This window comes from Gadus chalcogrammus, chromosome 6 (assembly GCF_026213295.1).
Source record: "Gadus chalcogrammus isolate NIFS_2021 chromosome 6, NIFS_Gcha_1.0, whole genome shotgun sequence".
Classification (NCBI taxonomy): domain Eukaryota; kingdom Metazoa; phylum Chordata; class Actinopteri; order Gadiformes; family Gadidae; genus Gadus; species Gadus chalcogrammus.
Genome location: NC_079417.1, coordinates 18,042,969 through 18,064,510, shown reverse-complemented (window position 1 = coordinate 18,064,510; position 21,542 = coordinate 18,042,969). Strand labels below are relative to the sequence as shown.

At 50.0% G+C, this 21,542-nt stretch overlaps 2 protein-coding genes across 3 annotated transcripts in view; one reads left to right on the top strand and one right to left on the bottom strand.

Annotated features, from left to right (window-relative positions):
• The first annotated feature begins 1,931 nt into the window (after window positions 1-1,931).
• acsl2 (acyl-CoA synthetase long chain family member 2) lies at window positions 1,932-16,496 on the top strand. Of its 2 annotated transcripts, none has more exons than XM_056591864.1 (20): window positions 1,932-2,041; window positions 7,331-7,575; window positions 8,212-8,329; window positions 9,391-9,455; window positions 9,725-9,826; window positions 10,527-10,626; window positions 11,070-11,248; window positions 11,392-11,424; window positions 11,654-11,705; window positions 11,819-11,892; window positions 12,310-12,387; window positions 12,570-12,704; window positions 13,279-13,413; window positions 13,750-13,918; window positions 14,150-14,238; window positions 14,410-14,526; window positions 14,735-14,878; window positions 14,970-15,071; window positions 15,332-15,403; window positions 15,656-16,496. In XM_056591864.1, exons 2-20 carry the CDS (start codon window positions 7,333-7,335, stop codon window positions 15,794-15,796), a joined length of 2,148 nt encoding a protein of 715 aa, XP_056447839.1. In that variant the 5' UTR covers window positions 1,932-2,041; window positions 7,331-7,332; the 3' UTR covers window positions 15,797-16,496. The 2 variants fall into 2 exon arrangements, with proteins under 2 accessions (XP_056447839.1, XP_056447838.1); XM_056591863.1 differs by lacking the exon at window positions 1,932-2,041 and adding an exon at window positions 6,137-6,717.
• Window positions 16,275-21,542, bottom strand: part of bin3 (bridging integrator 3) — a 32,982-nt gene continuing 27,714 nt past the window's right edge. Inside the window, exons 8-9 of the mRNA XM_056591871.1 lie at window positions 20,190-20,324; window positions 16,275-17,547 (exon numbers count right to left, since the gene is read on the bottom strand). Of these exons, the coding sequence (XP_056447846.1) occupies window positions 17,401-17,547; window positions 20,190-20,324 (282 nt within the window). The 3' untranslated portion in view covers window positions 16,275-17,400. The remainder of the gene's footprint in view (window positions 17,548-20,189; window positions 20,325-21,542) is intronic.

Sequence of the window (21,542 nt, the reverse complement as noted above, 5' to 3'; positions counted from 1 at the left end):
CGCTGGTATTCAGGAACCATGGCTGGACAAATTATTTTGCTGCTTAGAAATATGTTACACAAAGGGGATGTTGGTGTCATTTACTTTCCAGAAAGCACCCATGGATTCATAAAGTAAATTAAAAAAACAATACCAGGGTCAGGGCCCCTTGGACTGGGCACACGATTTCCAACGAAACGATTAGAAACCACCGGATTATTCCATAGAATAAATGTGTTTAAAAAACCTCATAAATAAGGATAATAACAGGGATGGTACCCTGGGCTAACGTTCTCAGGGCAAATCATCTCCATCCCTCCATCTTTAGGAGGACCCTAGCGACGTTCTTTAGGAGGTCCCTAGCGACGGTCTTGGACCCTATAGCGACGGTCTTTAGAAGGTCCTTAATCGGCCATCTTTAGGAGGACCCTAGCGACGGTCTTTAGGAGGTCCCTAGCGACGGTCTTGGACCCTATAGCGACGGTCTTTAGGAGGTCCCTAGCGACGGTCTTGGACCCTAGCGACGGTCTTTAGGAGGTCCCTTAATGGGCCATCTTTAGGAGGACCATAGTGACGGTCTTTAGGAGGTCCCTAGTAATGGGCCATCTTTAGGAGGAACCTAGCGACGGTCTTTAGGAGGGCCCTAGCAGCGGGCCATTTAGAAATGATTACAAAAAAAAAAAAGATGTTCAAGGGGACGACCTCCTTGGACCCCATGCTGTGTGGGCTGAGCCATAATGATATCAGTGCGGAACAGGGAGGGAGGCCAGTGAGAACGACTTGTAATTACAGGTTTGAATTGTTATCCCTTGCCAATGAGGCCCTGCGGCAGCCTGATCCTACTGTATGTCACGCTCGCCTCTCTTCCTCAGAGCCAATCTCAAGTGTTTTTTCCTGAATCCTCCTTTTCATGAAAACCTTTTTTTTTTCTTCTCCTAAGCCAATTTAAGGATTCTGGTTATGAAAACCTTGTGAATAGCTGCTCTTGTTAGAAGCTCCGAAACAATTTCAAACTAAACGATTAGAAACTAACAGATTACTCCTTCGACAGAAAATAACATTACAATTTTCGATTCACAGTTAGTTAAAGATAAGTATAGATAGCCTATATATAATTTTATCACGGGGCTTTTAAGGTTATTAAACAGAGACAGAGCCTTAGGAGTCTATAGACTCCTACGTTTTTTTTTATCTGTTAATGAGCCACATATCCACCATCAATTATTGAACTTCTCTTAATTTACCTATTACCATGTGGACGGCCTATCAGGCAAGGCGAATGTTTCACAATTTATGTTATAATCTGCGATGATATCTTCAGCAGGATAATATTAGCAGGTTTCTTGATGGATGTACCTGAGGGTTTTTAGGTCTGCTTTTTCCACAGTGGTGATCTGAAGTTCCCACACATACCTTTCCAGAATAGGATGCAAATCTATTGCTTGAGTCTCCAATTTATCTGGCCTGACCCGTGGAAACAATCATCACCACGGCTATCTGGCATCGAACCAGCCCTCTTCTCTGAAACCATTTGTAGCACCAAAAGTTATAAAGACACTGTCCCAGACAGTTATGAGGTTGACAGAGAATGCATCGCAGCTCTCATTGTTTGGCCTCTCCGTCAAGTAGAGCGCTCAGCACCTGTCTGGACATCATTCACTGATCAGACGGGCGGGGGGCCTTGATAGACCACGCACAACATCGGAGGCTCATTCCCTCTTTAAGCCCCTATACAAAGTAACCATACACAATATGCCAAGAGGCCTACCTAATCCACAACGAAAACATTCGAATGTCTCATCTGATATGCACATTTCTGGGAACAACAATTGTGAATTGGCAATATAGCCTAACTACATATCTCCTAAAAACACATTTTTTTAATCAATGTGCTGAACACTCCTCCCCCGGCTCCTCAGCACCAGTGACGTCAGGCCGAAGTGGAGCCGTCTGTTCTGCAGAGCGGAGCCTTGTCACGTGGTGTCGGGCGGAGGTTCGATGGAGCTTTCAATTTAGGAGCGCGATCGAAGAAAAAAAAGAATTTGACCTAGATCCCATTCAGGTAAGTTCCGCTGTTTTCATACAATGTAAGGCTTTCATATAAAGATTCGGATGAGGTTCAGAAGTAAGTGTTGGACTGAGGCTGCAACGGAAAGTCCACAAACAAACTTTAGACAGCAAATCACTCAAACCAGTGGTTTGGAAAATGAGCTCTACTGTGCTACTGTAGCAGTCTCGGGAGACTCCAAGCTGCGTTTAGGTTCGGGGAGAAAGAAGCCGAGTTCTTATTTGAATGCATCCTGTTGAGTGGACTTTGTGCATTTGTCTGCACTGTATTCACGTCACCAGTGTTGTTTTTATAGTGATACAACAATTCTACTCAAAAAGGATCTCAAGATGATAATCGGTTTATGCAAAAGTATAATAATGCACATCGTGAGTTAGATGCATGTTATTGTTGATGCATGCCCATGAACTTCAGTGGTGAGGGAGTTAAGTACTGTACTTATTTCCTGTCCCTCTGTGCGTCAGGCGTACCATAGATGATTGCTGCGTTCGGAAACCATGGATTTGCGCCAGTCTAGCATAAGTATGCAAAGTTAAAGATGAAGTGACCCAGACCCTGTCCAAACATGAGACGAATAGGGCTGCATCCATTTAAAAATGCCGTTATCGTTGTTCCTGCTTGTATTTGAGTCTGGATGGGGTTTGGGCAGATGGGTGGTGCATAGATGCAGGCGTGTTAGAACCAGGTAGTCACAGACAGTAGATGGAATGTGGTTCCTCTGAACGGAGACTCGACTAGCAGCGCAGTTGGAAGCCTCCCGAGTCGCTCCAGGGTCTCTGAAGCCTGGAGACTCTGTATGCCAGGCCCACGTTTGGAGAATCCAGTGTTTGGGTTCACAGATTACTCTCTGATTCCGAAGTGGTGTCAACAGAATGCAGAACCCCGCTTGGATCCCAGCTTGTTTTTGGTGCAAGTAGGCTTTGCCATGACAAACGTTTTTATCCGTTCAGAAGATTGCCTGTCATGTAACTTTTAAAGAGACTGTTCTGAGAGGCACGTTCGCGTGGTTTGGCCTTACATTCAGGCCACAGCGCTCTACCAGAGAACACTTTTCATGTGCCTTCATTGTCTCCCTCCTTTGCTCATTCATGCCCTGCTCCCTCAGCAACCTCACGTGTCCCTCTGTGTTCCTCTCATGCACCCCCCCCCTTCCCCTTCACTGCCCACTGCCACCCCCCCCCACCCCCCCACCACCGCCAACCCCACCCCCACTGCCCCACCACTACCACCACCCTCACCGCCCACACCACCCCCCCCCCCCCCCCCCCCCCCCACCACCACCACCACCAGTCCATTCAGTTCTGCTACTGAAGGAAAGCCTGCAGTGTTTGAGTTCTGTGTTCAAACAGGATCTACCAGGCTCCGATCCAGATATCTTGCGCTGCCTTGCTCTAGCTTGTCCTGGCAGAGAGAATCTGTCAGCGACACGTTGCCTTGTTGTCCCACATTGACACATTTCATGTCCTTCTGTCGTTGAATCGAAGGTTGTTTTTAGTGTTCAGAAACCGTCCAGGAGGAAGGTCATAGTTTCATTCTTCTGGAAGTGTTTTGTCAGGAGAAGCGGGGGCTGGATGAGCAGGACGTGCAAACTGCCCCCAGGTCGTTTCATAACTGTCTGTCATCTCCTCTAGTTCCCTACACTCCTTTGGTACCAAGGCCCAAGCTGAAGGGACAACAGTCCCCCTTTTGTCCTTTACAATCCTTTACATCCTGCGACCTAAATTTACACCCGGAACCAGACTGAGCAGTGTTATTGTTTGGTCGATTCTCGGACCAACGGAGGTAGTCAAGTAGGTTGTAATAACAAATGTCTCCCACCGGCAGTAACTTGTTCTGCAATCACTTCCCATCGCAAGCATTTTGCTGCTTGTGTTTGGGTTGCCTCCTCAAACTGCTTTGGAAACTCGTTCTATAAAAGTTAGTTTTTTTTTTTTTTTCTTAGTTTCAAGCCATTAATTCTCCGATGACTGAGTGCTCCTGTTGTGTCTCGTCTCTGTCGGAGTGAGGGATGTGCAGCAACACAATGATCCTTGTCCAGCCTTCGACAATAGACATAATGGATGTGAACCAGGGAGGACAGTGTGGGGCGGTGCTGTCACCGTGTGAACCATCTTCATCATCCTGCGGTCGTCTCTCTGAGCCCCACATTGGCGTCTGTTTATTTACCCCCGAGAAACAGTCCTGACATCTCCATCCTCAACGGGATTCTAGCATGCTGGGATGTCGTTAGAAACTAAAGCTCTGAGACTGCAGCAGGTGTAGAAAGTGTTGTGATTCTGCAGGTGTAAAGTATAAAGTGTTGTGATTCTGCAGATCTAAAGTAGAAAACGAAATTATGTGATTTCAGCAGGTCAAGTAAAAAGTGTTGTGATTCTGCAGGTGTAAAGTAGAAAGTGTTGTGATTCTGCAGGTGTAAAGTAGAAAGTGTTGTGATTCTGGAGGTGTAAAGTAGAAAGTGTTGTGATTCTGCAGGTGTAAAGTATAAAGTGTTGTGATTCTGGAGGTGTAAAGTAGAAAGTGTTGGGATTCTGGAGGTGTAAAGTAGAAAGTGTTGTTATTCTGCAGATGTAAAGTAGAAAGTTTTGTGATTCTGCAAATGTAAAGTAGAAATTGTTGTGATTCTGCAGGTGTAAAGTAGAAAAAATAATTATGTGATTTCAGCAGGTGTTAAGTAAAAAGTGAGGTGATAAGAAAGCCAACCACTGAGTTTTCAGGAGGTGTAAAGTAGAAACTGTTGGATCTGTAAATTAGAAAGTGTGATCTGTAAAGTATAAGCCCCACGGCTGTGCTGTGGTTATGGCGTAAGCAGGCGGTTAAAGATGAATGTGTACAAGAACACTGGGTTGAGGAAGGGAAGAGAGAAGGTGGAGCAGGAATAGAGTGGCACAGGAGGTGGAGAAGTAGCAGGAGCAGCAGCAGCCGGAGGAGGAGGAGGAGGAGGAGGAGGAGGAGGAGGTGGGAGCTGGGAGCTGGGGGAGGGTGACATCACTCTTTATTCCCTGCTCCTGTTTGTGTGAGGGAGGGGGGGGGGGGGGTTGCAGAAAAAGTAGGTGAGGGTTCGAGGACTTTAGAGAGGGGGGGTTGATATAATTTATGTGCCAGCTTTGGGCCATATGGTAAGAATAATAAATACACATTAAGGCTTAAGCCCTTTTTTTAATTTAGATTTGTTTAGCTTTGTGATGAATGTGCATTTTCTTTGTAAGAACACTCTGTTTTCGATCACACAGTCGCCGCAATTAAAAAACAATTACCATCCTGACGGACAGTAACACAATTGGGGACCAGAGAGAGAGAGAGACTCTCACACACACACACACACACACACACACACACACACACACACACACACACACACACACACACACACACACACACACACACTGTGTTGTTTGTTCTGATGACTTCCTGGTGTCTGTCTCCCTCTGTTCCCTGCAGCCTGTAGACCCAAATTATGTACAGGAGCTTTAACAGAATGAAACACTGGGTTGCCGGTTGGGACTCCTTTGCTCTTTAGCGATGTGTGCTGGATTAATTCGGGTGGTTAACGGGTAAACTAACTGGTTTCACTGCACTGTGCTGTTTCGTGTGGAAACAAACTCAAAGGGCTCCTGCCGTTTGGTGCAGGGGCAAACCGCTTCTTTTGGGAATGTGTTGTAGCATGAAATGTTGTTCCAGTGACATTAAGTCAGATATAATGGGACATGTGTAGCGGCACTGCACATGATCCTTGGTGAGGATGAGTTCATGAAGGCCTGTTGTCAGATGCGCTGGTCTGATGCGGTATCAGTGCTCCCCGTCGGTCCTGGCCTGTGAGGCACATTCACCCTGCAGCACAAAAGAGACTTTGTGTGCAATTTTCTGCAACTTTGGACGGTCTGTGACGTGTACAATGTAGACGACTCCCACAGCATTGCATCCCAGCAGGCTGTTGTCTGTTTCCCTTCATCCATCCATATATCCGTAGTTCATTCATTCATCATCGTTTAAAATTATTCTTTTGTAATATATTCCTTTTATTATTATTACAGGGGTTCCGACGAAAAAAACGTAGGAACACTATTGCATTCATTAGTATTATAAGGGGTCCTACGAACAATTTAGGAACCCTATTGTATTTATTAGTATAAGTATTTTTAACCTGACTTTTTGGGCTCAAATGTTATAAGAATTGGCTTGTAGAACTCGTAAAATGTGTAAGGGAATCAAAATATGGGCTAGAATAACACATAGATGTTGCTATAACAAGGCCTGGAAGTTCAGCATTTCATCAGGCAGCCATTACCACTACGAAGGTGCAATATGCATGAAACATGATGAACAACTTTCAAATCGCAACCCATAGGTTCAGACCATTTAAGTAAAGTGCAGTGACCACAACTTGACCAAAGGCCAACACTCAAACAGATTCGGTGCCGGAGATGGTAAAAGCTGCAAACTTGGCACACATGTACCAGTTGACTGTGGGACTATATGGTGTAAAATGCATAGCAATAAAGCAAAAGACGGCAGAGATATACATTTTAAAGTGAAATACATTTGAAGTTCTCCTTTCTGAACAGCGGCCTCTCTACAACGCAGACTGGGCCTTAAAGCGGTGCACGCGTCACTTCAGAAACGTCAGTTTGACAGTGGATTTTGATACAGCATGCTACAAAAGTTAACTTCCGGTAAACCATTTTTTAAGGCATACCCAATATCATATTACCATTCTGACCAAGCTCACCATACCACCACGTACGGAAGACTTATATTCTTCAAAATATATTCTAATCTGCCCTTGGCAGTCGACATGTCCATTTAGTGTAGTGGTATTTCACCAGACTTGTGTCAGAATACAATAAGGTATTCATAAGGAAAATTATTTTCTTATTTACCAAATGTAGTATGCAGTATGTATGTTGTATTCCTGAGATAAAGTTCTTACCTTGTATGATTACTTGTATGATGGTTAGGTTGAATGATATCCATGGACTGTTAACACACCTGCCATCACATGTCACAGACATCAATAAGATTTGTTTTGACGAATTGTATGACTGCACTCGATGAAAGGAAATGAATAAAAAAAGTTCAGAAAAATAAATAAAATTATTATTTTGTTTGTTCAATCATTTATTCCTCTATCCATCCAGTTGCTAAATTATATTTTAATTTACATCCCCTATTTTCCCCCTCCATAATTAATGTTAATATTTTCTTCTTCTTCTTCCCTCCCCGCGCCGTGTCCGGCCCTGTCTCTCTGGGCCTCTGCTGGTCTCCCCTGATCTCTCTCCCTCCCAGCGATGCATTTCCAGGAGTGGTTCCGCTCCGTCCAGGCGGGCGGCCCCGGGGCCAAGGCGGAGTGGGAGGACGTGTGGCGTCTGCTCCCCTCCTTCCCGCTGTCGTCGTTCTCCCTGTCGTCGCTGTCGCCCTGCTCGCTGGTGGGCCTGGGCGCCCTGGCCTCCCTCACCGCCTACTGGCTGGCCACCCGGCCGCGCCCCACCCGGCCGCCCTGCGACCTGCAGGCCCAGTCGGTGGCCGTGGAGGCGAGTTACCCCCCCCCTCCACCCCCATCTCCCCCTCGTTGTCAGCCCCGTGTTTACATTTATATTGAGGGCATTCAGCAGTCGCTTTTATCCAAAGCAACGTACAAGAACTGCATGTGTCAAAAGAAAGAGAAACAACACATCGCTGTCAGTACATTAAAGATAATTATAGAAACAAGTGCAAAACTCACTCAACTCTTGCTAGGTTAACCCATACCCCGCATACAACAACGATAGCTAGGATAGGATGCTCCAAAATGCTAAGTGCTATTTTTAAGTGCAAAGACGTACAACATACAATATGTGAGTAAGAGGGGTGTTGGGGGGGGGGGGGGGGATTAGGGTTAGGGTTGGGGGGGGGGGGGGGAGGCTGTGCAGAGTCTAGGTGAACTCTGAACAGGTGAGACTTGAGTCTTTTGCCGTAGCTGTAGCTGAGCGACTCTGCGGTCCTGACGTCGGCAGGGAGCTCGTTGCACCACTGCGCTGCAAAAACAGAGAAGAGTTGCGACTTCGATGATCGACCTTTGCTTGCTCATAGGCATGGAGGTACCCGACGTCCAGCCGAGGGAGTTGAGCGGGGGGTTTTGTGTCGTGTGGCCCGGGGCCGGTGTCTCAGACGTGGTTTGTGTCTCTCAGGGAGGAGAGCCGAGCTGCCGGCGCTCCGCCCTGCTGCCGGACGACGTGCTGCTGGAGTTTTACTACCAGGACACGCGGACGGCCTACGACATGTTCCAGAGGGGCCTCCGCGTCTCTGGTGAGGCCCCCCCCCCCCCACACTTGTAGTCGAGGCGGTGTTCATGTTCGCTGCATGGACGTAGTTTCTAAAATTGTGCCGAGCTCCGGTGCTCTGACTCTTAGATCCCGACAAAGGCCCCCGGAGGACGGCAGCCCTCCTCCGGGGGCCTGTCAGCCAGCGGGTCTTTACAGAGCGCTGCTTTCCACGGCAGCGAGGAAGATAACACAGAGCAGGACGCCGTGTCTCCCGGCTGCTCGCCTCACTAGATCTCTGCAGCGGGAAGATCAGGAGTTAGAATTCTCCAGTTGTCAAGACTACGAGAGAGAGAGAGAGATAGAGGGAGGGGAAGAGAGATAGAGAGAGAGATAGAGAGAGAGAGAGAGAGAGAGAGAGAGAGAGAGAGAGAGAGAGAGAGAGAGGAGAGAGAGAGAGAGAGAGAGAGGAGAGAGAGAGAGAGAGAGAGAGAGAGAGAGAGAGAGAGAGAGAGAGAGAGAGAGAGAGAGAGAGAGAGAGAGAGAGAGAGAGAGAGCAGCTCCAGACGAGAGTGATTACCCTGGGCCCTGATAGCAGGCTAACACATCTCGTCCAAGTGAAGATGGTGTCCTTGACTTCAACTAATTAATTAAAGCAGATAACGTACTTTGGTCCGTGGCTGTACTGAGCCACGTTCTCATCTTGATAAACTAGTGCCTAGCCGCGAGCACTGGCTAATCGGAGCTGCTCTCCGCCCCATCCTAGTTCTGGTTTTGTTCCTGAAGTTGGTCGGGTTCCCTCGTGGGTGACGTTCTACTTGACGGTCCAGACGGTCCGTAAACGGTTCTAAAGGATCCTGACCCCACTGGAGGACATCCTCAGGGTAGGACCGGTCCAGACTCTGCTGGGACCGGGCCGTGCGTCTGGAAGGTCGTTGACGTCAGAATTGGGCCAAAAGTCGCGGAGTGGGAGCCAGGCATGAATGAATCACCGAAATAAAGAATGAGCTTGGCCAACAGATAAAATACTAAAAGGAAAATCATGGATCCAAACGAACGGCGGCGTCTGTTTGATGAAGCACCTGACCATGCCCCCTCTCCCATTAGGAGGCGGACCCTGTCTTGGTTTCCGGAAACCTGGCCAGCCCTACGAGTGGATAGCCTATAGTGAGGTAGGAAAGAGTGTGTGTGTGTGTGTGTGTGTGTGTGTGTGTGTGTGTGTGTGTGTGTGTGTGTGTGTGTGTGTGTGTGTGTGTGTGTGTGTGTGTGTGTGTGTGTGTGTGTGTGTGTGTGTGTGTGGTTGACGACCGTGTGTGTGGTTGACGTGGGTGTGGTTGACGACCGTATGTGTGGTTGACGTGTGTGTGTGTGGTTGACGACTGTGTGTGTGTGGGGTTGACAACCGTATGTGTGGTTGACGTGTGCGCGTGTGTGTGCTCAGGTAGCTGAGCAGGCCCAGGTGATGGGCTCTGGACTGCTGGCCAGCGGCTGCCAGCCGAACCCCCAGCAGTTTGTTGGTATATTCGCCCAGAACCGACCAGAGGTAGGAGCAACTGTCAACTCCTGTTTTCATCATCAATTCATATTTACTTGCAGCATAACGGGTGTTTTTCTTTCTCACATAAAACCTCAATATGGTGCCAATCAGTATGTGGTCCAAATCACAATCAAAGCCTTTTTCTTTCTTGAATCATAAATTCTAATCAGGGTTTATCCTCCAGCTTAAAGAGAAGGAAAAACAACAACAACAGCTTGTTGTGAAGAAGTTTTATTTTTGAAAGGAAATATCTATATACTCTCCGGTATTACGCACTATTGATGTACTCTCTGGTATTACACATTATAGATATACTCTCTGGTATTAGGCACTATTGATCATCGGAGCTGCTTGCGTCAAAGCCTGACGTGTTTAGTCTTGAACTCTAGTGAACTCTGGAAGCGGATCTGAAGTTACAGTCTGACCACTAGGTGGCAGCAACACCTTAATCACCGGGAATTGTATAATTGTTTTTCAGCGAACACAATTGTTTTGAATAACAATAACGCCAGCAATATGTAACCCTTTAATATGTCCACTAACTTTAAGACAAATGCTTTCTTTTTGTGATTATCTGTGAATATCCTAATGTTCGACCTGTGTTTGTTCGTTAATGATGACTCTGGGAAAGGATCCATTCCATAATAATATAGACGGTCCTTTGACAGAGTAATACTGCTGCTTTGTCTCCCCCTGGTGGCCACAGTGGACCATCTCAGAGCTGGCCTGCTACACGTACTCCATGGCCGTGGTGCCTCTCTACGAAACCCTGGGGGTGGAGGCCATGGTGCATATCCTCAATCTGGGTGAGACCTCTCTTAAGGAAAATAGAAGTACAGTATATTGTACCTAATACATGCGTCTATGCGTCACCTAGACTCTGCATAGACTCCTCCCTTTCCCCACACCCCTCTCTTATGCACTTATTGTATGTCGTACGTCATGGCACTTATTGTATGTTGTATGTCCTGCCGCTTAAAAGATAGTACTTAGCATTGTGTAGCATTTTATCATGGCTATCTTTGTTTTATACGGGGAATGGGTTAGCGATTATTAGTGCTTGGTACTTGGTGCTAGGAACATCCATACTGTACCGACAGCCATATATTGTTGTTTCTCTTCCCTCTGACAAATCTGCTTATTGTAAGTCGCTTTGGATTAAAGTGTCTGCTGAATGTAATGTTACATGTTTAGTCACGCGTGTAGTTACAATATACATTGAGTTGATGAAGTGACGTACCTATGAAAGCGGAGATCTCGCTGGTGATCTGCGACCGTGAGGAGAAGGCCGCCGCCCTGCTGGAGAACAAGGAGCAGGGCGCCACGCCCAGCCTGTCCTGCCTGGTGCTGTTCAGTGACGCCAGCGCCGCCCTGGTGGAGAGGGGGCAGCGGTGCGGCGTGGAGATCCTGCAGCTGACCCAGATCATGGTGGGTCCCGGGGCACAGCGGGACAGGGGAGACCCTGGGGAGACCTTAGTGGGTCCCGGGGCAGGGGAGACCCTAAGCTGGAGGTCCGTTGATGAGTCTCTAGAACAATGAGTTGGTTACTCTTCTTCTCATCCTCTTCTCAGGAACTTGGAAGACAGAAACTGCAGGATCCGATTGTGAGTGGATTTTTAGGCAATGTTTGCTTCCTTCCCTGCTTCCAAATCATGGAAAACATGTCTATTATTGCACAAAAAGAATTGGCTGGCACAAATATTTAAAGATGATTAGATTATAGACAAAACGTATTTATTTCAAATATTTTTTAGATATTAATCAAGTTCATGCTCATGTTCTGTCTCTCCGTCTCTCTGTCTGTCTCTCTCCCTGTCTGTCGGTCTGTCCCAGCCTCCAAAGCCTGAGGACCTGGCTGTGGTCTGCTTCACCAGTGGCACCACAGGTACCCCCCCCCCCCCATAAACATCCTAAACGCTGCAGTACCCCCCCCCCCCCCCCCCCTGCTGCTGGGGGCCTGGGGCCACCGCAGTAATAATCTGTTGTTTATTTACCCAGGGAAGCCCAAGGGAGCCATGATCACCCACGGCAACATCGCCTCCAACACGTCCTCTGTCATTAAGATCCTGGAGGTCTGTCTGCACACATCCGCCTCCTCCTCTAATTGACAACAGCCCCTGAGCGCCGCTGCCCCCCCCACCACCACCACCACCCTCTCTCTCTCTCTCTCTCTCTCTCTCTCTCTCTCTCTCTGTCTCTCTGTCTCTCTGTCTCTCTGTCTCTCTGTCTCTCTCTCTCTCTCTCTCTCTGTGTCTCTTTCTCTGTGTGGGTAATGGAGGGATTAATTGGTTGTTTGATTGTCCCTAGTAGCTGAGATACTTTTGGAATCTAATTGCCGCTACGTTAAGAGTTCCGTGTCTATGAACTGCTGTTTCAAACGCTGGTTGTGTGGCAGGTGCTGCTACATGTTGTTTGACTGTTGGCTGTGGCTGTATTCTCTTTAATCATGGTCCCTGTCTGTCCTTCCTTCTTTCTCTCTCGTGACTCAGGGCTCATTTGTGATTGGCCAGGAGGACGTGTCCATCTCCTACCTGCCACTAGCACACATGTTTGAGAGGATGATCCAGGTATTCCTCCCTCCTCCCGCCTTCCATCCCTATGCATCCCAACCACCTCCCCCCTGACTGTGTGTGTGTGTGTGTGTGTGTGTGTGTGTGTGTGTGTGTGTGTGTGTGTGTGTGTGTGTGTGTGTGTGTGTGTGTGTGTGTGTGTGTGTGTGTGTGTGTGTGTGTGTGTGTGTGTGTGTCAGCTCTCCATGTTCTGCCACGGGGCCCGGGTGGGCTTCTACCAGGGGGACATCTCCCTCCTCATGGACGACATCAAGACCCTGAAGCCCACTCTCTTCCCCGTCGTGCCGCGCCTCCTCAACCGCATCTACGACAAGGTGAGGACGCCGCCTGGCCCCGCCCACAACGGCACATCAACAGCCTTCACCCCCTGATGGCAAATCACTTGAGGTCATCCCCAAGGCCCCGCCCCCAATGCCACATCAACGGCCTTCACCCCCTAATGAGCAATGTACTAGAACCAGCAAGCAAACAACTCATGACCCACTGCATTCCTGTTGCCAGCTCTGAGGTCAACCGGCTCTGGGCCTCTGGCATTCTTCTAGTGATTATAAAAAATGATCGAACCTAAATAAGATAATCTGTCATACAAAATCAGCAGTTGAGAACTTCTCAGAGATGAGTAAGTGCATAATTCAGTTGACACTTGTTGTTGAGAGCCGAGCACAAACCCCACCCCCACCAAGACACACACACATACACAACCTCCCTATTTTTCAAACCCTGTCTACGGCCCTGTCATTTCTTGTAGACTGAAGTGAAATAATGCCTTTTAAAACATTTAATGAAGCACACCACGTAGCGTAGAAAACTGCATAGCAAAAGGGGTCTGGAAGAGAAAAGTGTCAACCCTTGACTGGTTGTGTTCTCCTTCTCATGCCCCTCCTGCAGATCCTGGGCTCCATGACGTCCCCGCTGTGGCGGGCTCTGCTACGCTACGCGGTCCGCAGGAAGCAGGCGGAGCTCAGCAGCGGCGTGGTGCGCAACAACAGCTTCTGGGACAGGCTGGTGTTCAACCGGATCCAGGTGAGAGGCAGGCCCTCCAGGAGGCTGTGGGGGGGCACGGTCTCTAGGGGTCTCTTCCTCCAGGAGGCTGTAGGGGGGCTGGGTCTCTTCCTCCAGGCGGCTGTAGGGGGGCTGGGTCTCTCCCTCCTGGGTCCGCCTCCAGGGTCCAGCTCGCGTATGGACCCCCGGAGACAGTGATGGACCGCAGGGGGTCCGGCAGGGAGTAGACCCTGATGTCCCCAGCTTCCCTGTAGGTCCTGGGACAGGAGACCAAGCGCCCGCATGCTCCTGGGTGACCGTCACAGCGTGCCACAACCGCACATCTCTGACCCGTGGGTTTTCCTCTCTGCGTTCCAGGCCGGTTTGGGCGGGAACCTGCGGTTCATCCTGACGGCGTCGGCGCCCATCTCGCCCACGGTGCTCTCCTTCCTGCGGGCCGTCCTGGGCTGCCTGATCTTCGAAGGCTACGGCCAGACAGAGTGCACCGCCGGCTGCACCTTCTCAATGCCGGGAGACTGGAGCGCAGGTGAGGGCTAGAGGATGGAGGAAGGTTGGAGGGAGGGATGAAGGAAGCGGATGCTCTCACGGTGGCCTGGTTGAATACCAAAGGCCCGAAACAGGACTATTAGAGCAAAACCTGACGGCGTTGAGCAGATTCTCATTTCCACCATGCACTAAAGAATTTTTTTTGCAGTGATGCACAAATTGTTTGGATAAATAACATACAGGATTTGGTTTGTGTTTTTGTGTATATCAGGTCACGTCGGAGCTCCCCTGCCGTGTGCGATGGTGAAGCTGGTTGATATCCCGGAGATGAATTACTTCGCCAAGAACGGCGAGGGAGAGGTGAGGGAGAGAGGAGAACACACGAGTGACTCTGATGATCACCCTGTTGGCACTCACCCACTCTCCCTCTCACACAGAATCCCACTCACACACAATCTCACCCTCTCTCACTCACACTTTCACTTTCACTCTCACAACAGCCTCCCTCACTAACCCCGGCCCTCCCCCCAGATCTGTATCCGGGGCCCCAGCGTGTTCAGGGGCTACCTGAAGGACCCCGAGAGGACCCAGGAGGCGCTGGACCCTGAGGGCTGGCTTCACAGCGGGGATGTGGGCCAGTGGCTCCCAGTAAGATGAGAGGATGTGGAATGTAAAGTAGGAGTCTCTGGGTGACCGAATTGTGATGAATAGTGACCCGTTGCCGTGGTGGCAACGGGTCACTATTCATGACCCGTTGCCGTGGTCACTATTCATCCCCCCCATGGATGAGTAGTGTTTTTATTGAAGGGCCGTGAGCGCCTCTGATCTGAACCTGACCTCTGTCTCCGTTGGGCAGAACGGGACGCTCCGGATCGTCGACCGGAAAAAGCACATCTTCAAGCTGTCCCAGGGCGAGTACATCGCCCCGGAGAAGATCGAGAACGTGTACATGCGCTGCGTTGTGGTGCTGCAGGTGTTCGTCCACGGCGACAGCCTGCAGGTACCTCAGACCGGCGGCCCCACGCAGAGGGAACACAGAGTACACGTTTCCCTCCTCGGATGTAAACGTGACCCTGCTCCTCCCTCCCCAGTCCCATCTCATAGGCATCGCCGTCCCCGACCCGGAGGTGTTCCCCGATTGGACCAAGGAGCGAGGCTTCGTGGGCTCGTATGAGGAGCTGTGCCAGAACCCAGTGCGTCATTCTTCACTCACGAATTTAAGATCCTTATCCTTACCCTTGAATATATTTAGCTTATTAGCTTAGATGACAATGTCTTAAGATTACATTAACATTAGGGTAGGATCTTCATTAAGTCAATATAGTGTTCAAGTTGAGATTAGGGAAACACTAGGTTAAGATCAGGGGTTTACAGTTGTAAGCATCTTAAAAATATGATCTTGATTTAAACCTCACAGCAGGTATTAAAGTGGACTTAAAGGCTGTTTCCACAGGATGTGCAGAAGGCTGTGCTGGAGGACATGACAGCTGTGGGGAAGGCAGGAGGCCTCAAGTCCTTTGAGCAGGTGAGGAACTCGCCCTCATTTAAAAGCTGCTAAGACCCCATACTTCAGCCAGGGACTTGTTCGTTTTATGTTTCTCTGTCCCTCTCTCTTCGTGTCTGACCCTCTGTTGTGTCTCCCTCTCTCTTCATATCCGTTTGTTTGTCCATCTGGCCCCTCTCTGCGTGTCACGTCTCCCTCTGGTCTGTCCCTCTCTCCCCACGTCTCTCTCCCTCCCTCTCCTTGTCTGTCCCTTTGTCCCTCTGTCTCCTCCAGGTGAAGGCTCTGTACTTGCACCCTGAGATGTTCAGCGTGGCCAACGGTCTCCTGACGCCCACGCTGAAGAGCCGGCGTGTGGATCTCCGCCGGGTCTTCCAGGAGCAGATCACAAGGATATACGGCACCACGCCCGTGTAGCTCCTCCTCCCTACGGAGCTCTGCCCCCCCCCGCCCCCTGCGGCCTTGCCTCTGATTGGAGGGAGGAGAATAGCAGCAGAGGAACGGAGTGGTTCATTAGAAGCTCTGAACGCAGAAGGTCTTTTCCAGTGAGACCTGGTCCAGCACCTTCAGTCACGTAGAGATGTGGTCTAGAAGTGTCATCGTTTCTGTATATTGTTGTTCCCTTAATTTAACACTATGGGTCTGAATTAGTTTTGTCTGGTTTTCCACATTTGCAGGCATAAATTACCTTGAAGGCCTTGGTTAATATTTTGGGGTAGTTTAAATATTACTTAACAAAGTAATTTATTGAGAACCGAAGGTAAATAAGGGGAATACTCCTATAGGATAGACTATTTTTTGTAACATGGCTATGGCATCAAACATTAAGTGTGTAAAGAGTTTAGCCAGTAGGTAGCTAATCCCAACAAAAGAAAGTTAATTAGTATTGAGTTTGTTACTGATGTGCTTTTAATTTAACAAATGACCCTACAAGTGAAAGTCATTTGTTGTTCAAGACATGTGTACCCATTTTGAAATGCTTAAAGAATGACAGATCATATGAGTCCATTTATTTCAACGCTGATTGTACATACATGAGAATTTTTGATATTAGTGTTACAATTTTCCTGGCATTAATCCATTCGCAATAAATCCTATTCTGATTTTAAAATATTCACTCACATTACAAATCAAACACCAAAACAAGTTAAAAAAGCTAAACTAGTCAATTTTAACCAAACAAGAATTTTTTTAAGGCAATGTCCTTCATGAGATTAAGTCATTTTACAATCTTCCTTCCACTGATTAACCTTGAATAGCGGTCCACTTTTGAACATTCCGACACGAGTGTAGAGAAAAACGGTTGGTCCAAAAAACGATTAAGATTTTACTGAATTGTACAACTTAGAAAATCTGCCTCCCTTTAAATTAGAGGACCAGTAGACGCCAAACAATGGAACAAAGAAAGAACAGCTGAGGCCGAGGAGCGCTACATTCCAGGTTTGACCACTAGAGGGAGCCACAGTCTCGGCTTTGAGACGTGTCTCTCCTGTTCAGAACAGGTTCCACTTCGCGGTTCAGGCACGATGCACTTGACTATATAAAGGCCCTTGCCAGTCAGGTGAAATGTGGGCCCATGTTGTTGTTACTTGGTTTAAACGTCATGACAAAAAAAAAAAACATAATTCAACATGGCACCATGCTAACAAGGGATTACCCCCCACCAACTCTTACAAATAATAAGGAAAATGAAGCGTTAAATTACTACAATCATTCTGCCCCTAAAGACGCATCGATCTCTCCCTGATCCAGCACCTCGTTCAACGCTGTGCCGCTAGTCAGACTCACATACAAAAATATACGTCTTCTCTCCTCTATGCCGCTGAAACAAAACGCTGCGGAGAAGTTTAGGAGTTATGAGCTCTGAAAGAAGTTATTATATTAAAACGTATCGACAACATGGCCGCGGGGCGGATGGCTTTTGGGGTTTCAACGGGGGAACGGAGTAACGGTATAAATCCGGTGGTCGGATTGTGTCTGTTGGTCCTCGAGCCAGACAGCCCACCTTCACCACCACCACCTCAGTCGTCGGCGACGATGGAGAGGGCCCGCAGCTCGGCCAGCTTGGCCTCGTTCTCCCGCTCCCTCTCGCCGTCTGTCAGCGCGCCCTGGTCGATCTGATCCGTCAGCTCGCTGAAGATCTTATGCATCTCTGTGAAGTACACCACCTACGGGGGGGGGGGAAGAGAGAGATCAGAGAGTAAGAGAGAGACAGACAGAGAGAGACCAGAAATTAAGAGAGACAGACAGAGAGATGGAGACAGAAGGAATGGGAGGGTGAGAGAGCGAGACGGATACGAGAGACAGACAGACAGACAGACAGACAAAAAGAGAGCGAGGGAGACAGAGAGAGGAAGGGGGGGAGAGAGATAAAAAGAGAGACAGAGCAGAAAGCGATTGATCAGAAGTCCCTCTGAGCACGCCTCTCTCTCCCACCTCTCTAATGACAGTGGAATGGCGGATATCGCGGATATCAAACACACATAAACCCCCAAAAAAGCCAACAGTTGAGTGGGTAGCGCTCCCCCTCCCCCCGTCAGACGAGATGCTGGCTGGGCGCTGGGCGCCCCCCCCCCCTCCTAGTTCATGAGTCAGGCTCCCCAGAGAGTCCCTTTGATGATAAATTGACTTTAATCACATTATAAGACTCCAGAAGAGTGGGCAGACAATGAAAGAACTGGGAATCACAGCCCCCCCCCCCCTGCCGCCCTCCCCTGCACACTTCTGGATATTTATTCAGTGCAGCTTAAGGCCTGGCGCTCTGCTGTGACAGTTCCTGTTTCGGGCGAGGAGCCGACTGAGGAACCAGCTCACATGCAAATAATCTGAACCAAAAAAAGGGGTGAAAACTGTCAATGCAGGAAGTCAAACTTTTTTTCTATTTGTTATACTATAAATAGAACCATTCTCACTGATTGGTTGAAATCAGTAAACAAGTTGAGTTGGGGGGCCTGTAAAGTTTTTTTTGTTTTGTTGTGGTGTGATGTTTGCACAAGAATGTGCCCCTCAAACTCCACGCGGGGGCCCGTTTAACGCTGGGGACTGTGTGGACTGGGGGCCCGTGTTGCCGCTGTCTGTGAGGACCCCTGTCTTTCGGGGCCGCTGTCTGTGGGGGCCCAGCGGATATTTGGCATTCAAAAAAAGGAATAGAGGGTTTGAAGGGTCGAGGGCGTGTGCGTGTCAGCGCGGACGTGTGCGTGTCAGCGGTGACAATGGGCTGGGGATCGGTGTCCGAGGGCCCCCCGCAGGGCCCCGCAGCCCTCCTGCAGGGTCCCGCGGCCCCCTGACTCCATCGTCTGTCTGTCAGCACCTCAGCCCGCGGCCCGGGGACCGCCTCCTGCACTTAGAGACGGGGGGGGGGGCTGGCTGAACGCTCAGGTGGTCTCCACACCTGAGCTTGGCTTTTATCCCAAGCACCTTCACAGGGACGTTGGAGTGGGAGCCCAGGAAAACACCAGATACAGGACTCCTCCATCAGGACTATCCCATGCAGGGACCCCCTCCTCCATCAGGACTATCCCATGCAGAGACCCCCTCCTCCATCAGGACTACCCCATGCAGAGAGCCCCTCCTCAGAGACCTGCTCTCGTTCAGTTCTCCGCTCCTCAGAGATCCGAGGAGCATCCTGAAGTGTAGGAGTTCGGGATCCTCCTCTTGAAAAGCGTAGCTGGCTGACACTGACGACTCATCCTCCGATAATACCTTTTTCGGGAATCAGAGCAAAACGCTCAACAAAAGCTCCGCAGCGCTCTGAACGACAGCGGAGGGGAGCTCTGAACGAGGTCAGAGCGGAGGACTGAGCGAGAGCGGAGGGGAGCTCTGAGCGAGAGCGGAGGGGAGGACTGAACGAGAGCGGAGGGGAGCTCTGAGCGAGGACAGAGCGGAGGACTGAGCGAGAGCGGAGGGGAGGACTGAGCGAGAGCGGCGCCCGGGAGATCCGCGCAGCAGGACAATGTCTCCATTCTTCGGCGGTCCTCACAGGTGGGACAGGTCAGCCCGGAGCAGGCCGGCCGCTGGACGGGGAGCGGGGGGGGCGGGGGGGGGCCGAGGGTGGGTGGTGAGGGGGAGCTGGAGGATCCCGACAAAGGCAGCCATTGTGCTGGTTCCTGGGGGCCTCTGAGTCAGGAGTGCGGAGGGGAGTGTAGAGCTGAACCCAGCACATGTCCTAGAGCCCCCCCCCCCCAAGGCCCGCCCACGCGGCCGGCGCCGTGTGTACACAGAAACACGTGCGCTCACTCCGCTCGCGAGCGAAGACGGGAGATAAGAGTTTGGGTTGGTTGCAAACAGAACCAAAGAGAGGGAGCTCGAGGCAAACAATGGCGGAGACGTGCTACGACGGCGTCGCTGGCAGTACGCAGTCCCTTTATTTAACTGCGTGTCACTGTGCACTAATTAAGGTACAACACGCACCAGAGCCTACGCTCTCATTACGCCCGGGTTAATCTGCTTTGCTAATTAGCGGTGTGTGCCAGTGGCTTTTCCAGAGAGGAAATGACATGGCTCGTCTAGTCTGGTCTGGTCTAGACTGGTCTGGCACGGCGGTGGCGCTGCCCCAGACGTCCAGCTGCTGTTAAAGAGCCAGGAGCCCCAGGTCTGAGGGCAGCAGGCCGGAGAGGGGCCCCGGAGTCAGTCAGTGGGGCCCTCATCAGGGCCTGATCACATCAGCAGCCTGAGGGGGCAGGATGCCTTTCACCACCCCCCTCTACCTGGCCCTCTGTGTCCCAATGTGTGTGTGTCCATGTGTGAGTGCGTGTGAGTCCCTTTGTGTGTGTGTCTCCCAGTGTAATCGAGCAAGTGAGTGTCCACTCACCTGGGCCCGGATTAGGGCCTCGAAGCTGGGCTGGAAGTAGTCGATGCGGCTCTGGTAGAACTTTGGCATCTCGTCCAGCAGCTGCTGGTTCTTGGCCTCAAAGTCCTCCCTGACCGGCCGCAGCTCCTCCCTGGCCTGAAGCACACACACACACATTAGCTGGCCTGCTCCATATGGGACACGGTCACGTGATCCACATGGTCATGTGATTCACGTGGAAAAAGTAAAAGCAAGGCGAGCGCAGTAAACAAAACACACAAGATGACATAACATTCGAGCATTCAGGAGATATTTGAGAGAGAGAGAGAGAGAGAGAGAGAGAGAGAGAGAGAGAGAGAGAGAGAGAGAGAGAGAGAGAGAGAGAGAGAGAGAGAGAGAGAGAGAGAGAGAGAGAGAGAGAGAGAGAGAGGAGAGAGAGAGAGAGAGAGAGAGAGAGAGAGAGAGAGAGAGAGAGAGAGAGAGAGAGAGAGAGAGAGAGACTGTGATCACGACCGGAGTGAGGAGGAGTGGGTGATGTGGGCAGACTTGGCTGTGAGAGTATCCAACACCACGGCTCAGCTCCTGCATGTATTAGTGGGTAGTCCACTCTGTAGGCACAGCTACCAACACACGAAGATTTACGTGTGTGTGTTCATATCTGTATTTGAGCACACAGTGCGTGAATCAGAAATTATTTATGTGTGCGAGTTTATCTGTATTTGTGTGCGCACGTGTGTATGTATCTGAATTTGTGCGTGTGTCTTTCTCTCTGTTTGTGAGTACATGTGTGTGCGTTTCTAATCTCTGTGTGAGAACACGTGTGTGTGTGTGTTTGTGCCTTGAGCGCGCCAGCGACTACGATGACACACCGAGGCGTTCTCTCTGGAAAACGCTTTGCCGCTTTGCGCTCTTCTTCGGTGGTATTCTCTACACATGCGCTTCTCTGAGAGGGGCCCGGGCACACAGGGGCCTCCTCCTCAGGCTCCGGTCCCCAGACAGTGCTTTCCTCAGCGCGTGTGTGTGGGTGGCCCGCCATGTGAGAATGTGTTAGAACCTCGGCAGCACTGTGAGCGTGCCTGCACTCTCGCTTGCAGGGGTGTGTGTGTGTGTGTGTGTGTGTGTGTGTGTGTGTGTGTGTGTGTGTGTGTGTGTGTGTGTGTGTGTGTGTGTGTGTGTGTGTGTGTGTGTGTGTAGTCGCACACCTACAATTCTCAATTACGTGCCTGTAGATGTGCAGCATTGGCTTTTTTTTTTTTTTTAAAGGAAAGAAAGAGGAAAAAAGGCAACACTTGAGAGGCTGCTAGCTTGCGTGGGAGCGGAGAGCACATGTACCGCGCGCATGTGCTCAACTATTTCTGTTCATCTCCAGTCAGC

What these genes read in the sequence shown, in the direction of transcription:
- acsl2 (XM_056591863.1), top strand. Translation starts at nt 6,696, where the DNA reads ATGCTACAAAAGTTAACTTCCG. An exon ending in CTTCACCAGTGGCACCACAG is followed by an intron (nt 11,706 to 11,818) that starts GTACCCCCCCCC and finishes TTATTTACCCAG; the next exon opens with GGAAGCCCAAGGGAGCCATG. An exon ending in ATGTGGGCCAGTGGCTCCCA is followed by an intron (nt 14,527 to 14,734) that starts GTAAGATGAGAG and finishes TCCGTTGGGCAG; the next exon opens with AACGGGACGCTCCGGATCGT.